Below are 19,056 nucleotides of genomic sequence, written 5' to 3' on the forward strand. Positions count from 1 at the left end.
CCCACAAAGTTCAGTTTTACTGAACAATATAAAATCAAACCACAGAATATATAATCAAACTAGGTGGGGGGCTACCAACCCCACACCCCCTTAACCATATATTCTAACTCCAGAGTTGCACTATAGTGGGGAACAGCGCATATACCTTTTACTTGCCTTACAGTGCTCTACAGACTGCCAGTGCTCATTGTCAGTGAAATGAGTTTAAGGTCAAATGAAATTTAGGTCAAATGAAGCATAGGTCATTTGGTCTCAGTCAAATTAATTTTGATCATATGAAATTTAGGTCATATGAAGTAGACCCATATATATATATATAAATCCAAACCAAGATGAAAAGCAACTGATGTATGTATATATGTATGTATATATATATATATATATATATATATATATATATATATATATATATATATATATATACATATATAGATATGTGTGTATATAGCTATATATATATATATATATATATATATATATATATATATATGTGTGTGTGTGTGTGTGTGTGTGTGTGTGTGTGTGTGTGTGTGTGTGTGTATATATAGCTATATATGTGTGTGTGTGTGTGTGTGTGTGTGTGTGTGTGTGTGCGTATATATATATATATATATATATATATATATATATATATATATACATATATATATATATATATATATATATATATATATATATATATATATATATATATATATATATATATATATATATATATATCTACCGAATTTCAGACTCCCGAGATTATAAAGCCGAAAGCTCAAAAGTTCGAAACCCCAGAAGCGCGAATTTCAAAATCCCGAACTACGGAGATTTTGAAGTAGCGCTTCTAGTGTTGCACTGTGTGAAGAGATAGCTGGAAGTTCAGGTAAGTATTTATGTTTAAGGGTTTTGGTCAGGAGCTTTAGTGTGTATTAGTGTGTATTAGTGTGTTTGGTTACTGTGATCTGTGTGCGCGAAGGGACTGTAGCTTGTATGGTGGTGTTTTGTGTGTTTGTCTGTGTAGTGCAACCATGGAATTAGTATATTTAAGGGGGGGCGCAGCCCCACACATGGGGGGTGCAGGGAGGCTTGCTCCCCTTGCTTGTGTGTAGTGCAGGTTTGAGTGTTTGTGTGTTGGGGAAGCTGCGTGTATGTGTGTGTGGTGTATGGTTAGATTAGTGTTCACCATTTAAATTTCGCGCTTCTGGGGTTTCGGAATTGTCAGGTTTTGGCTTTATGATCTCGAAATTCTGAAATTCGATATTTCAGGATTTCGGGATTATAAAGTGAATATATATATATATATAGGGTCCCCTTCAAAACATCTAAAACCCATAACATCTAATTTCATAACATTGAGACCAGAACATCTAAAACCCAAAACATGTAAGACCCATAACACTGAATTTCATAACATCCAACAATACAAATCACATGAAAATAACATCCTCTCCACATATAATGACATATAATGGCACCAAACTACCAAACACACTTTTTACTACATTTCTGCAGGGGGGTTTGATAAGGTGGGGTTAGGAAATTAACTTTTTCCCACTGTAGTGCGATCTTGGAGTTGGTATATTTAATTTATGGGGAGTGTGGGGGGTCCAGGGGGGCTTGCCTCCCTTCAGAAATGTAGTAAAAAGTGTGTTTGGTAGTTTGATGTCGTTCCATGTGGAGGGGATGTTATTTTCTTGTGATTTTTAGTGTTAGATATTATGAAATTTGATGTTATGGGATTTAGATGTTTTGAGTTTTAGATGTTCTGGTCTCAGTGTTATGAAATTAGATGTTATGGGTTTTAGATGTTTCAAAGTAGACATATATATATATATATATATATATATATATATATATATATATATATATAAATATGTATATATATATATATATATATATATATATATATATATATATATATATATATATATATATGCCATACACACCAATCAACTAGCCTGTATTGATCATAATGTCACATACAGGTATAGCAGTGTCCGTCCTAACACATCCAGCAAATGTTACAGTGTCAGAATAGTGTGCTTGATTACCATCATAGATTTCTGACATGTCATAATAGTTGCACAAGTGTGTTTGTGCAGAACCATCTCTGATCACTCAGAATCACATATGTTATGTCAGAGACATAGGATTACTGGTGGTATTATTCTGATATCATCCATGATTAGGTGTGCGTTTACTGTTGTCCATGAGTCTGTAACTGTGTTTCACTTGTTGAAGACCTCTGCTGAGATTACACTCATATTTAGTCAAATCAATTTGCACAGCTTCACAATATGCACCCTCCCCCGATTGTATGTAACATCCCTGGTAGATGCCCTCTGCATTGTTCATGTAAGGATGCTTATCTCACAAAGACATCTTCTCCATTGTTATGTCACCTTGTGTGACAGTCACATGATACACATTTTCACTGTGCAGTCCATACTGTACCATATTGATATGTGATTGGTATTCCTGCTACAACTGTCTTCCATTGACATGCCCTCATCTGCTGTACATTAGGATGTTTCATCTGTTCTCTTTCCCTGTGTTCATCCCTACAATTCATCTCTGTATCACTATTCAGTACATACACTTCCCCCTGGCTGTTTATTTTACATGGCAGTCCATGTACCATTACAGATCATTTAAACAACTTTTGTAAGGAATGCCTGGATTTGTATTTTACAATACTCTGCACTGTATACAATGCCCTGTACTGTGTTTGGACCATATACATAACTATATCTTAAGCCTTGTAATCACTGTGGCATTCCGTACAATCCCACTAACCTTCTTTGCTCTGAGGTAACCAGGTTTCCTATCCATGTTCCCTTACATGGTTTCCTGGCCAGCAACACTAATGTTGGCCACAAAACCACACTTGTTTGCATTTAAATGCAGTGTGCAGCATGAATATGTAATTAGCACTGCTGTTCACTGCTCAAACATGCAAACTCCATGCAGGTTTTATTCAAGAAGATTTTCTAAGTATTCCACCTGTTAATCAATTTCTTGGTACCATCTCTAATGTTGGAACTGTGGAAATCATTTCAGCGACTGCAAACGTTCTGAATTGAAAAGCTTCTACATACGAACTTGAACATAAGTTATTTAAATTAAAAACATTGGAGTATGACCATTTTTTATCTTGAAAGATGTGTTGAGCTGGGACAAATTCCATTGGGACTTAGGTTTTACAAGTTCCCTAATGGGATTTGCACTGAGGACACCATTTACAAAGAACTAGTTGAACTATACAATAGAGCTGGAATAGAAGTGTTGAAACATCTTAATAAACACAATTCTAATAAGACTGATGTTGTGCACAAACAAGTTTTTATTCATTTATTTAGTTTATTTATTTATTTATTTATTTGATATTTGTTTACCGGGGGGTCCAATTGGGCTAGTACTCCATTTTCAACAGAGGCCAGGGAGAAAAGCTCCACAAAAAATAAAAAATAAAAAAATATGCAAATACAACATTGAATACAAATCTGAAATAGGTATAACATTACAACAACTGTAGAACAGAGCAAAGAGAAATTAGCTAGTTTAAACACAGTACTAAATAATACAGTATAGCTTATTCTACTAGTAGTGCATACCAAGAGCTCCTACAGTAATAAAATTGGGCCTCCTTTTTCTACCCCCAATAGAGGCCAAGGGCAGTTTAATATTCCTCCTTTTAATGATGAATATTTTCCACCATTTGGCAGTAATGTCCTTGATCCTGGAGCTGGTGTTAGTGATGAAAATGCGGTTGCCTATGTTAACCACTGCAGCAGTGACATAGGAGGCAGTAGTAAAGCAGCTAATCATTTTATCTCAAATACACTAACAGTGAGACTGAAGGATCAAACCAAGGGATTACATTCTTCTGGGGGGGAGGGGTCAGGGCAATATCATTAGCTCCAACCTGGCAAATTTACAATCTTAATACTTTAATTTTTTTCTGATACTCAGTTGAAATTGCTAGCAAAGGGGGTCACATTTATTCCGGCTAAAAGGACTAATTTTATTGATTTAGTTATTGATTTAAAGCTGTGTATAAGAAAATTGAATTTACAGTATATCTTACAAGGGGGTCTTCAAGTACAATGCTGGAAATTTTCGTAAACCAAGTACCCTTAACCCCTTTTTACTGTCCACTTTAAATGTTTTTTTCCATTCTCTGTGAAACTGATTTTCATAAGTTGCTTAGTAGTAAACCAAATAAATTCTATAACTTAAGTTATTTAGAGTTAGAGGCATTAATGCAGTTGCATTGATTAGACGAAGCCAGATTTATGAAAGCTGATAAAGGGAACAGATTAGTCATTATGGAACACAATGATTATAGGAACTCTATGAATGTTATGCTCACTGATTCCCACAGTTATAAAAAAGTAAAACTTTTGTTAGGGATAGTTACAAAAAAGTGGATCTGATGTTATTTGATTTACTCAACCAAGGATATATTAAGTATGGTTTATATGAGTTCCTTTGTATGGACCAATCACAGCTAGGAAAGATCTTCAGAATTCCCAAAATCCATAAAGATGAAAAGAATCCCCCTTTTAGACCACACCTTACAACAAAACAGTAACTATAGTTTACCACTTGGATAGCTTATTAAATCCTATTACCCAGAACACTGAGTTTTATCTCAAAGATTCTTGGGTTTCCTTAGATTTATTAAAGAATTATCAGTTTCAAGTGAATGAAACAGTTTTAGCAACAATTGATGTTGTTTCCTTATTCACTGTTATCAATCACGTTTTGGGCATGGAATTTGTTAGAAATTATCTAAGTAAATTTATTCAGTTTGATAATGTACATATTAACACCATTTATTTATTATTAGGCATAGTATTAATTAACAGTTTATTTGTATTTGAAAATGGTATTTATCAGCAAATTTCTGAGTAGCTATGGGGGCTAAAATGTCTCTGGCCTTTGCCAGTTTAGTTCTTTGTTGGTGGGTGTGATACCTGTGCACTGACCCAGCAATCAAGGGGCCTCAAGCCTCACCACTAACACCAGTGAGGGGCGTCCATACAGGGAAAGGATAATAAATACACACACAGTAAAGAATAATTTTCCTTAAGAGCACACAGAGATCACAGTCAGTTTGGGGCTGGTTTCTCCCTTTCTCTCCAGATCCCCAATAAGACTCCCCACTGGCACAGCTATAGGGTCCAGATCTCAGCCTAATGGGCAAGCTAAAACCTCCAACACCCTCTCTGTCCAACCAGTGCCTCATGTCCCTGCCCAAGTAGCTGACACACACACATTGAGATAAGAGTTATATGCAACCACACAGCCACTCCTGGGGAAGGCTGGCACAGGTTCTCCAGCTGTGCCCCGTTTACCCAGACTATACGGTAGAAATCACTGCCACCACCCACTAATATTTATCAGCTACCAAAAGGCCCTTATGAAAGGGTGTCCAATTATACAGTGCAATATTATTATCCATATGGTAAGTGCAACTGAACAGTCAAGGCTTATTTGGGGTGACTTGTCCAGTATCACTATATACATGCAATGTACTCTAGAGCTTAAATCATCTCTACACAAAACAGCCACAGTTGAAAGGTTTAAAAATATTTAATAATAAATAATAAAAACACAAGACAATACTTCTTACTACACAGTGCTAGTCAAGAGTTCAAAGATCACAGAGAAATGTTTAAAATAATACAGTAGTAAAGTTCTGACATCACAGAAAAAACAAACTAGTCTAATCTTCCCATTTCCTAGCTATATCTAAGAGAAAACACAGTTGTAAAATAAACTTACATATAGAACACAGGCAGAGTGGTGAGTTGGGTGTTCTCAAGACAAAATGCTCAAATGTCCCCATTCTGTCTGTCCTTAAATTGATAACACAGTACCACTGATTCATTTCAAATTACATCATTTCTTTCTGGTTCCTAGGCTGACAGACTCTCAGAGGTTAATAGCCCTTTTGATCTTGCAGCTGGTCAGAAAGCCTGAGCAATAAAAAAAAATATATGCATAAATTCTAGCCATTAACTCTGGCCTCAAAACAATAGGCAGAATGCCTTTATCTAGACATCTCGGCTCCGAGTTTTGATATCAAAGAATTGACTTATCAACTTTGTTATAGCAGAGTGCACTGTTGTTACATTTTTGCAGTTCAACATCTAACAGCATTTTCTTCCATTTAAGAGAACAAGCCTGTGGCTTATATTAATATTTACAAATGACAGAATTATCAACAAAATTCTGTCTGGCTAGGCTGGCAGCCTTCACGTAGCTTCACAGTGGGAGAGCACTCCTTTAATTAATTTACCTCTTTACCAGTGTGTTCATTTCTATAAAAGATATATAGATGATTTATTTTTCATCTTGACAGGCAGTTATGATCAGTTTGTTTCCTTTATCCACAGTGTTAATGAGAGTATCAATTGGTTATCTTTCATTATTAGTGATTTTGGTGAAAAAAGTTAATTTTTTGGACGTCAACATTAGGATGGATATAAGAAACCAATGTTTTGAGAGTAGGTTACATTGTAAGAAAACTTTCACTAACAATTACTTGGATTACAAGATCTGACATCCCCCTTTCAAGAAGTGGAATATATTCCGAGGACAGGCCATTAAACTTAGTAGATTAATAAGCAATGATTACTATTTTTTAGATGAGTTGGATGCTCTTGTCAATACATTTGTAACTAGATACTATCCTATTAACAGATTAAATCACATTAAAGATTAAATAGTTTATGCTAGGAATAGCAACTTTACCTCCATATTACTCAATGGCTTTGTCCCAAAAGTGAAAGAAAACCACTCTGGTGATCTGACCGTACTTTTCCAATTCCTATCAGTATAGACTCTAAAGAGATACAAGACATTTTGAGAAATAACTGGAAAGTTATTTTAGGGAATCAGGATGTAACAAATGCTCTAAGCAATCAGCCCAAGTTTATTTACATAAGATGTTTTAATTTAAAAGACATGTTGGAAACATATAATGGGAGTCTTTAAGGTGTAAGTTCAGGTAAAGTAGGAACGTTTTCTTGCCAAAATTGTAAATATTGTAGATATATACATGAAACTCATAGTGTTCATTTTCCACATTTAAATAAAAAAAATATTGTAGCCAGGTAATTTTATAATTGCAAAACCGAAGGTGTGGTTTATCTAGTCAACTGCAGCAGCTGTACGAATTTCTGTGTTGGGAAGACCATAAGAATGTAATCAGAAAGAATTTATGAACACTGTACCGAAATTACAAAGAAGGATTACAACAATGCTTTTATTAAGCATGCATCGCAATGTATTCATTTTACAAAATGTTCTTTTTTTGTTTTAGAAGCAGTGGATCAGAAATTATTTGTGGAAGGGTTTAATAATGTACTTGAGAGCAAAAAAGTTAAATGGCAGGTTTTACTCCAGGCAGATAAAGATCCTGGGTTAAATGAAAGTATAAATATGAAGTGTATACTATAAAGTAAACTAATTTAGAGTTTAATATTTCTTGTATTTATTGCATTCATTTGCTTTAATATTTGGTTTATTATTGTACCCTGTTCTTTTAAATATATATAAGTTATTAATTAAATGGTATCTTTGATTGAATGAGAATGTTTTAAACCAGCAAACATCATGTCATATGTGGGTATTTATACTTGGACTTATTGTTAATATGGTTTTCTGATAAAGTTCTAATGACATTAAATAACGAAAGCACTTAAAACCATTGCGGTATTTAACAGCTTATTTCCACAAAAGGGTTTTCAGTGTTTAGTGTTTTTTACCCTTTTGTGTTCCTTTAGAGTTTATTTTTGGAGAGTAACCAAAATAAAAATGTCAAAAAATGCCACCAAAAAAAACATGTTTTATTAAGGTTAGTAATTTGATCCACGCCAGTTTTTCATAACTAAAAGCATACAATATAAAACTTCATATTGTATAGAAGATCAAGATAAATATGACATTATTATCATAATCTAATGAACTGATACTGATTAATGTCTTAAAAAGTAGCAATAATGAGAAGGGAAGGCCAGGTGATCTTCTTCTTTCGGCTGCTCCCATTAGGGGTCGCCAAAGCGGATCATCTGTTTCCATTTCTTCCTGTCCTCTGCATCTTGCTCTGTCACACCAACCACCTGCATGTCCTCTCTGACCACATCCATAAACCTTATCTTAGGCCTTCCTCTTTTGCTGTTACCTGGCAGCTTCATCCTTAGCATCTTTTTCCCAATATACTATGCATCCCTCCTCAGCACCTGTCTAAACCAATGTAACCTTGCCTCTCTGGCTTTGTCTCCCAACCTTCCAACCTGGGCTGATTCTCTAATATACTTATTCCTAATCCTGTCCACCCTTGTCACACTCAGTGCACATCTTAACATCTTTAACTCTGCCACATCCAGCTCTGACTCCTGCCTTTTGTCAATGCCACTGTCTCCAACCCATATAACATAGCTGGTCTCACTACCCTCTTGTAGACCTTCCCTTTCACTCTTACTGGTACTCGTCTGTTACAAATCACTCCTGACACTCTTCTCCACCCACTCCATCCTGCCCGTACTCTCTTCTTCACCTCTCTTCCACACTCACCATTACTCTGAACTGTTGATCCCAAGTATTTAAACTCATCCACCTAAGGTTTATGGATATGGTTAGAGAGGACATGCAGGTGGTTAGTGTGACAGAGCAAGATGCAGAGGACAGGAAGAAATGGAAACAGTTGATCTGCTGTGGTGACCCGTAATGGGAGCAGCCAAAAGAAGAAGAAGAAGAAGTAAAAGATTAAAAAACCTGTGTTTTTTTAGTTTAAGATATAGAAATATAAGGGAAACCCATGTCTTGCCTATAAACCAGTTCATAATATTCATTTACGAAACAACCTAGAATTAACCTTAATTAGTCAAAATGTCCAAGGGGGCGGCCACGGTGGTGCAGTGGTTAGCATTGCCGCCTCACAGCAAGAGGTTCTCCAGTTCGATTCTCAGCTGGGGTGCCTTCTGTGCGGAGTCTGCATGTCCTCCCTGTGGTCGCGTGGGTTTCCTCCGGGTGCTCCGGTTTCCTCCCACATCCCAAAGACATGCTGCAGGTGGATTGGACACTCTAAATTGGCCCTAGGTGTGCATGTGAGTGTGCCTTCTGTGGAAGGTTGGGCGTCGGGCTGGCAACTCGACACCGTAAAACTCCACTGCCAATCAATGTGCGGACAAGGTGTTCCGCTGTGGCGACCCCTAACCAGGAAAAAGCCGAAAGAAGAAGAAGAGGTCAAAATGTCCAAGGAGCCCTATGCATACAATATATAGAAGCAACGCTAAGAAAAGGGGCTATTACATATCACAAAATATGCCTTAGTCATGATACAGCCTACCTATGGAAATATAAATTGCATTATCATTATATACTTTGAAGGAAAGATTAGATGAATGTGTGAGAGATATAAACTTCATACATGGAATAAAATAACCTGCACTCTGTGATAGTATATGACTCTAATAATAAACTATGAAACTTTATATGATAAAAGCATTGTTTTCCAGTTTCTTCATAGAGTTTCATTTAATGCTTCAAATGTTATTCTAGGCTTGCACTTCAGAATCAGTTACAGTAACATTAGGAGAACTTGGGTATGCATTCCAGGGAATGTAGCTAGCAAACAGTAAATTGCTAAGCAACCAGCTATTGTATGGGTCCAGCCATAGTTTATGGACTTTGCAACTGAGCCTTTTTTGCTTTCTGTATACCACTACTGGTAGGAAAGTCTTCTTTCTAGCCCATAGGTTAGTAGGACATGAATGACTTGCATATTATTGGGAGGGATTTCCCTGTGTTTGATTAATAGTCTCTATGACAAATTATACTTTACTACATTTTCAACATCAGAAAAATGTATTTAATTTAAAAACTATAAAAAAACATAACTTTTTTTTGCAAGGATCAAGTCCCACAACATGCACACCCTTTTTGTTGTGTCTTTCGTCTTTTCCCGGTTAGGGGTCGCCACAGCGGAACGCCAGTCCGCTAATGATTGGCAGTAGATTTTTACATGCCGAGTTGCCAGCCCTGACGCACAACCTTCAACGAAGGTACGCCCATTCACGCATGTCTCCAGACAGAAGACGCTCTAGCTGAAAATCGAACAGGACGTCTTACTGTGAGGCGACAATGCTACCGCAGCACCACCACCACAGTACATCCCAACATGCACACACTACACCCCCTAAATTATATGTACCAACTCCACAGTCACAGTGTAGTAAGGAAATATGAAAAATCCACTAATTGCGGTAGAATGAACCATTCTGTAAAATCCTGAATGAGAAGCTGCTTGCAGAACATCCCACAGCAACATATAGGTAAGCAGTTGGGAAGCCATGCTGTAATCCTGCATGTATGAGTGGCTAATTATGGATTCACCATGTCTACATCCAGATACATTCTTGCACTTAGTGTGGCCATGGTTAGAAGTATGCAAAGATCTGAGTATTGCAATACTGCTGGACAGTAAAACACTATTCAGTGTCACCTTGACTTTGGCTCCCTTTGTGCCACAGTGTTCTTACATGGAATTGCTGAATAGGTAACATTGGGTAACAGTGTTATTTACAATGGGATTCTAATCTGGCAGAAGGGCGCATATGCATCTAGGATAACTGCAACTAGAAACAGATAAAGCAACAGAAGGCACTGTTTAGAAATTCATTTATAGGACTTTGTTGCTTTTAGAGGCTTTACTCCCAGTTTCTGAATATGTTGTCATACTGTACATGCACTTTTTTCTTCTTTTTAGTGCTGCAAAACACCTGTGTTACTGTCACAGTGACTTGCAACTTGTACCCACTGCTGTCTGTTTATTTGAAATAGAAAATGCATGTGCTTCCCCTTAATGTACTTTTGCCGTAAATTTATTAAACAAATAAATGATCAGTGTTTAAAAATTGCATTTGTCTGGCAGCAGGAGTCTAATACTGTTTTGGTGCTTTTAAAGACAAATGATTCAAGAAAACTAATGCATCCTTGAATGTGACAGTTTAGTGCAGATGATTAAGGCTATAAGTTGCTAAAGCAGCTTCTTTCTGTAGTCCTAGGTTCACTTCCCTAAGTCTCTACTTGCCTAGTGCATACTTTTGAGAAAGTATCTAATCTAGAGAATGCTCCTTGGCCCCCATTGAAAATGGGCCTAAACCACATAGAACAACCTGGTTAATGAAGTATATGACAAAATCCACACTTCATAATGTCTTGATTTGCCAGTCTATTAAAAAATAGTGTCTTAAAAAACTCAAGTTTCACCTCAGGCCTTATAGATGTTTACCTGAAAGCTATCAACAATCCTTTTTTCATCACACCATTCACCAAAAATTTAATTTAAAAAAATGAACCCGAAAAATATATAAAAACAGAAAATAAATTTTTTGTAGTGGGTAAAGCCCCCCTGCACACCACTGAAATTCTATGTACGAACTCCATGGAGAAAAGGAGAAAACCATAAAAAGTGGACCACTGGCTCACATAATACAATCTACTGTGGTGAAACTCACCACATAGTAAAATCTTCACAAAAAAAAAAAAAAATTCAGACAACCGAAAAGTCAGTGACAGCTTTCAGGATATTAACTTATGGAACACCTTAAGCATAAATCTGTCTGTATTTTTCAGTACAGTAGAAAAGTTTATTTTATACTACTTATGATATATTTGTTGTAAATCCCATGTCACAGATAGTTATTTGTAGACAAATCGACTGATAGATACATAGGTGACTAAATAAACAATAAAAATGAAATCATACTGATCTTCTGTATGAGTGACATAAAATGTAAAGCAGTGAATATTGTCTTTTTTCCTCAATATATTCAATATTGTAAATAAGAAATAAAAAAAAACAAAGAAAATGTGTCAGAAGCTTATACTGCTTCTATGAGACAGAGTGAGAAACATTAAGTAATTTCTGCCCAACAGACATATATTTAGATATTTGTTGTTATATTACAGACATCTGCTTATATTATTTTCTGTTGTGTTTTCTCTGAAAACCCAGGCAGCTCCTCTCTTACTCAATGTAAGTTCATTTGCTGCAGCCAGCTGTAAGAAAAGGCTGTACGTGATTGGTGGAGGACCAAATGGGAAGCTGGCCACAGATAAAAACCAGAGCTTTGATCCAGCAGCTAACAAGTGGAGCCTGAAAGCAGATATGCCAGTAGAGGCCAAGTGTATTAATGCAGCCAGCTTCAAGGATCATATCTACGTAGTTGGTAAGTAAATGTTAGCATACAAGATGAAAAAAAAATGGAGTAGGGTTAACTCTCACAAAAGCGATGCAATGTTATATTTCATCAGCATCCCAATCAAGCTCAGTATAATTAGCCTGTGTCTGTATTTTAACTGAAGCTACTTGAAATATTTCACCTTCATACAAGAGTATGAGTATTTAATTGATAACTTCATCCTATTTTAATAACATCTACTAAACTAAAACTTACATTAATCAGACTGTGTGGTAGCATATGAGTGTACATACACACACACACACACACACACACACACACACACACACACACACACACACACACACACACACACACACACACACACACACACATATTATATATATATATATATATATATATATATATATACACACACACACACACACACACATATATAAGTGTATATATATATATATATATATATATATATATATATATATATATATATATATATATATATATATTAATGTTATAGTAGGAGGGACTTTAAGAGGGAGTTGCTACCAGAGGGGCTGTTCCCTGTGACTTCTCACAGTTCCTCTGAGTAAAGTTGCTGGTGGATGTGTATCACGTCTCTCACCTCTTTATTCAATCATCTTGACTACTTATATGCTTAACTGTATGTAATACATGATATCAGATATAAAGCTACATTTAGCACTAAGTATTGTCTCTTTCATTCTGCCCTCTGTTTTTAAAACTTCTGAAACTATTTCCTTCAGAATTTGATTTCTTCCTTGTCAATGGTATCCCTGCCATATCACTGCCATGTGTAATATTAGCAAAGTTCATTTTTAAATTTTGATATAAACCTTAATGGAAAATGATTGTTTTTACTTTTTCTCATTTTTAACACCAGTAAGTCATTTTACAGTATTTTTATAAAAAAAATGAACTATCAGTTCACGTGTCAGTCGCATACAGTAATTTCATTTTCTCATTTTCACTCTGAAGGCTACTGAGCCACCAGTCTACATAAATGCAATACTTCATTTGTGGCTCAACATGTGACCATTTTTTCTCAAAGTGGAAAGGAATGATACTGATACAGGAAGGAAGCTCAAGAAATAAGGAGAGATTGGGACTTTGGATGCAGACTCTTAAGGAGAACAATCAAAATCATACAGAGTATTATATTCATAAAATAGCAGGGAGTATTCTAAGAACCAAACCAGTATGAGAATGGAGAAAAGAGATTTTGCTGATAGGGCTGAATGTGGTCAGGGATACAGATAATAGGCAAGAGGGGGCTGGAATTTTTTGGAGAAAACTGGCAAAGAAACCAAGGTATTGGGAGCAAATAATTAGAAAGAGAAGGGTAATAGAATGGGAAGAGGCCAATAATTTATTTGGACTGCAGGTTAGAGATTGCCTTCCCTATCAAGGACTGATATCAGAGTATATGCAAAGAGAAATAAATAGGGGGATCCTAAGTGAAAGACCAGCACTGTTAGAATTTTTAGTAGAATCTAGAACAGATGCTGCTGTTAAAAAAGAATAATTAGTAAAGCATATAAAATGTTGCATGATATTTATAAGGATCAATCCGAGGCACTTAGAAAGGATCGGGAAGAGAGATTAGATAAGCAATTCACAAAAAGACAGTGGGGTATATATGTATATCTCCCAAATATGCATCAAAATCTAGAAGATTTAGGGTGTTTGCCTGGAAGTGTTTACATAGGTTTTTTTATATCCCAAGTAAACTCCAAAGAATTTTTCTTCAGGTGAATAGCAAATGTTGGAAGTGTGACAGGAAAGAAAGAGGTACCTGGGAACATATTTTTGGGGGTGTAATGAGCTGGCAGACTTTAGAGATTCCTGCAAGCTGCTCAATTTGGACATGTTTGGTGAGCAAATTGGGCTGACTGGGAAGATAATTTTTTGAGTTATAATACAGAATCAGAATTGCGTAGATACAGTAAAGCCTTGCTGAGTCTAATTAGGGTTGCTGCCAAAAAGCAATTACTAGAAAATGAAAATCAAAGTCTAGACCAACTTTACTAGAAGTAGTGAATAGAGTAACAAGAGATAAAACAACTGGAATTGGGAACTTTAGAAAAGGGAAGGAGCAAACTACATAGGAAACATGGAATTGTGGGAACAATATATGTAGAGAAAGAACAAGGTTTAAGAGGGAGGATTTGAATGAGCTATATCATGCTTAACTGACAATGACTGGAAAGTTTATAAGTGATATATAATGTTTCCAAATGCAGATGTTTCGACGGTGTTTATGATGTAAACTGTTTGCAACTAAAGTGGTATCATTTTGTATGTTTTTCATTTATATAAATGTAAGATTGCCTTTGTCATATGTGAAAATTTAATAAGGATGTTTATGGAAAATATGACCATTTTTCAGCTATATGGTAACTTATCTGAAAACTGGAAACTGTGGATTTAAAAGTTGAAGTTTTATTTCACTGTGAAAGAAATTACAGAGAAACTTGAAAAAGCCCAGTGAGCAATGTCCCTCCATGTCATACACAAGGAAAGAATCAAGTTATTCAACAATTTTAGGCATAGAAAGGAAACCATATACAAGTTAATAGTACTGAGAGAAATACTCCAGGCATTTTGTGTGCCAAAAAAGAATCTTCTCTTGAAAGGCATTTATTTTTCACTAGAAATCAAGGGGTTTTGTAATCAATAAATGCTTTTTTCACTGAGTTTAATCACAGAGTGAAAGAATGTAACTTTAGAGATTTGCGCAATTCATTGAGAAGAGGCAGAAATAACGTGTGGTATCAGGAATGATCAAGTCAGATGCAAGCTGTTAAGAAAATCAGATCAGCTACTTTTTTTAAACAAGGAACATCTTTATTAAATTATCACTTATGACATAGCTAATCATACATTTATATAAATGAAAACAAACCATATTGACATAATCTTAGTTGCAAGCATACATCACTAACCATATTGACATAATTTAGTTGCAAACATTATACATCACTTATAATAGACCCAATCACTGTCAGTCAAACATTACATCGGTCATTTAAATCCTGCCTACTTTAAACCTCATTCCTCCCCTGTATGTATTGTTCCCACAGTTCCCTTTTTTCTATGTAATTTGCTCCTACACTTTTCTAAATATCCTAATTCCAGTTTTTTATCTATGTTACTATATTCACTACTTCTAGTACAGTTGCTTTAGACTTTTATTTCCATTTTCTAGTAATTGCTTTTTTTGGCAGCCACCATAATTAGACTCAGCAAGGCCTTACTATTTCCATTCCGATTCTGTATCATAGCTCAGAAAAATCATTTCCCTAGATACATCAATTTGCTCACCCAGTATGTCTGATATAGTAGTCTGCAAGGAATCTTTAAAGTCTGCCAATTCATTACACTCCCAGAAAATATGTTCCCAATCCAATTATATCTTTCGTCCATATCACACCTCAAACTCTTGCTGTCTACCTAGGGAAAACATTTCTGGAGTCTACTTGGGGTATAAAAATGCATAGATAGAAATTTGCAAGCAAAAATCCTATATCTTCTAGATTTTGTTACATATTTGGGAGACATACATATATTTCCCCATTGTTTCTTTGTGAATTGCTTATCCAGTCTCTCTTCCCAATCCTGTCTAGCCTCCTCTGATTGATTCTTATAGTTATCATGCAATATTTTGTATGGTCTACTAATTATTCCCTTTTTAAATTCTGCTTTAGATTCTAAAAAAAAAAAATCTCTACCAGTGCTGGCATTTTGTTTATGACCCTCCCCATTTCTTTCTCTTTCCCTATACTCTGATATCAATCCTTGATAGGGAAGGCAGTCTCTAACCTATAGCCAAAAAAAAATTCTTGGTGTCTTTAATTGTATTACCTTTCCCCTCTCTAGTTATTTGCTCCCAATACCTTGGTTCCTTTGCCAGTTTTATCCAATAAATTCCAGCCTCCTCTTGCCTATTGTCTGTATCCCTAACTGCAATCATCATATCAGCAGAATCTCCTTTCTCCATTTCCTTGTTGGCTTAGTTCTTAGAAAACTTTCTGCCACTTTATGAATATAATGTTTTGTACGATTATTGTTATTCTCCTCCTTAAAGATATACATCCAAAATACCAGTCTCTTCTTGTATCTTGAGCTTCCGCATTGTTTCATCATCTTCCCTTTCCACTTTGAATTATAGGTTTTTGCTTGTGCTGTGTATAGGAGCCTTACCTGTGTAGCTCTGAAATACCCTTTCAAATCAGGTAATCCCCATCCACCTTGTTCTATTAGGAGACTCAGCTTATCCCATTTGACCCTTGCCGTCTTCCCCTCCCAGATAAAATCCATCAGCTCTTTATTAATTGCTATCCACAACTTCTCCTCTGGTTGATACAAATATGCCTGACCTGTGTATAAGACTAAAGGGACTAAAAACATTTAACTGCTTGTATCTTGATATCCATATCCATATAACAGAGCTTCCAATTTCTCAGTTTTTGTATTTTTTATTGTTTATTTATTTAATTTATTTTTTTGTATTATTTAGTCTCTTCCCATTCCCACATATCCTTAGCTGCCACACCAGAATCATTTTTTTTAATCCATACTTCTGAGTGCTTCATTTTATCATGTTCCCATAAATACAGACATTGCTGAACCAATTTGTGTGTGGATATATAATTTACAGCTATTGCCTTTGTTTTAGCTTCATTAATTTTATATCCCAAAAACATATGAAACTGTCTCAAAATGTTTCACAACACTGAAATGTCCTTTTCTGGTTTTATTAGGTATAAACCAATATCATCTACAAATAGAGCCAGCTTTTCTTGACTACCATATCAATTATATCCTTGAATTTCTGAGTCCCTTATTTTCTTTGCCAATAGTTCTAAATATAATCCAAATAACAAAGGGGAAATAAGATACCCCTGCCTGGTTCCTCTACTCAAGCAGAAATTGTCAGAGAGGATCCCACCCAGTTTAATTGTCATCTCCAATCCCTCATATATCCTCCTAATCAACCTTATAATTTTATCAGGGAATGCAAATGCTTCCATTGTCCTACTCATAAAGTCCCAGCTTACTCTACCAAATGTTTTCTCTGCATCAAGACCCACCAACAACAGTGGTATTTTCTTACATTCTGCTTCTCACTGGATCATCAATGTTTTGTTAATACTGAGAAATGTTGCCTCCATAAAACCACATGGATCCATATCTACCAATTTTGGCATCACTTTTGCCATTCTTTTAGCCATTATAGACAAAACACCTTATAATCATGGTTTAGTATTGAAATGGGCCTATATGAAGTTGGATCTGATGGGTCTTTAACCTATTTAGGTATACCACCTCTTTCTTCCAGGATGCTGGTACTTCTCCTCCTCCTCCTCTTAAAATACTGTTAAACAAAACCTTCCAGATCTTTATCATTTTTCCCTCCTAACTTCCAAACCTACACAGGAATGCCACCTATTTCTGGGGATCTTCCTGTGGATTGGTTATACATCACCATTTTTATCTCATCTCCTCCTGTCCTAACAGTTAGTAATTAAGCCACAGCTACCTCTAGCCTTGGCATATTTAATTCTTCCAGAAACATTTCCATTTGTACCTTTTGTTGATTTCCATATTTCTCTGTTTTATATAGACTTTCATAGAATTTCTGAAATATTTCTAATGCCTCTAGACAATCTCTTGTTATCTTCCTTGTTGTAGGCTCCCTAAGCTTGATGACTTTCTTTTGCCAAAGACGTTGTGCTAAAAGTTTTTGTGCTCTAGTGTTCTTATCAAAAAACATTGCTTAACAGCAGTCTTTTTAAACCCATGCATATTACTTAGGTAATCTCTTATTTTCTGTTTAGCGTTTTGCAGTTGCTCCTCTTCTTGTTCTGTGAGATTCCCACTGTTCTGCAGTACTTTAACATTTGTCATTCCCTCTAAATAATTATTGTTACTTCTTAACCATAGCTCCCTTTCTTTTATTTCCATCCTATTTTTAAAGAACTGGAGGTGAGAGCTTTAGGAAAGGTAAAGAACAAACTACATAGAAGTAAATGGAATTTCTGAGCATAATACATGTAGAATAACGTTCAGGAAAAGGAGCAAGGTTCAAGGAATGGCAGGAATTGAGCTGTTTATATATTATTGGAGTGAATGAAAATTGCTAAAAAGAAAATGTGTATACTACATGATCATAACAATGGAAAATGTTAATGTTGTTTGTTTTCTTTTTTGTTAATGTGTGTGCACTCATGTTACTTAATATGATGATTTAATAAAAGATCCTTATGAAAAAGAAATACTGGCCAGTTCTATTCATGGCAAGTCAGTTGCAGAACAGTCATATTCTAAAACACTTCTCTATCCAAAGGGGGGATTCAAAACTTCATTTTTGACATCCTCTGGCAATTTTTGAGAAGCAGCCAGGCAAATCTTCTCATGGAGAGATGGGTTTGTTATGCAGAATCTTCCCTATCTCTAGAATAGACTCCTGCTGCAAATTAAGCAGTGTGATACAATATCTTCCTTGATGCAGTAACTGGATGCTTGGGCAGCTGCTTGCAAATTCACCCTTGTCCTGATTAACATAGTACTCCTTGAAAAATTATGCATGGTCTAAGGGTAGGTGCTATCAAGACATAAATGATCACAAAACTCAGCTGCCTTGTATTTCCTATGATTGTATGAACATATTGTTATGTTTTAGTTTGACCCTGAAGGAGTAAATAATAAAGAAACTATGATGTAGATGTTCCTGTCTGATCATTTTAAAAAACTTTACCGGTAATCATTAAGAAGTGGGTGTGTCAAGCAGGCTCACATAATGTCAGAAGCTCTGTGGCACTAGCTGAGAAAA

General features: G+C 35.6%; 1 protein-coding gene across 2 annotated transcripts in view; it reads left to right on the forward strand.

The window, feature by feature from the left end:
• The window catches only part of KLHL6 (kelch like family member 6), a 438,836-nt gene that overhangs the window by 403,610 nt on the left and 16,170 nt on the right, over positions 1–19,056 (forward strand). For both annotated transcript variants that reach the window (XM_044070012.1, XM_044070013.1), the window contains exon 6: positions 12,017–12,230. In XM_044070012.1, the coding sequence (XP_043925947.1) occupies positions 12,017–12,230 (214 nt within the window). The remainder of the gene's footprint in view (positions 1–12,016; positions 12,231–19,056) is intronic.

Source organism: Protopterus annectens, chromosome 4.part1, assembly GCF_019279795.1.
Source record: "Protopterus annectens isolate FY-2018-M chromosome 4.part1, PAN1.0, whole genome shotgun sequence".
In the NCBI taxonomy this organism is placed as follows: Eukaryota; Metazoa; Chordata; order Ceratodontiformes; family Protopteridae; genus Protopterus; species Protopterus annectens.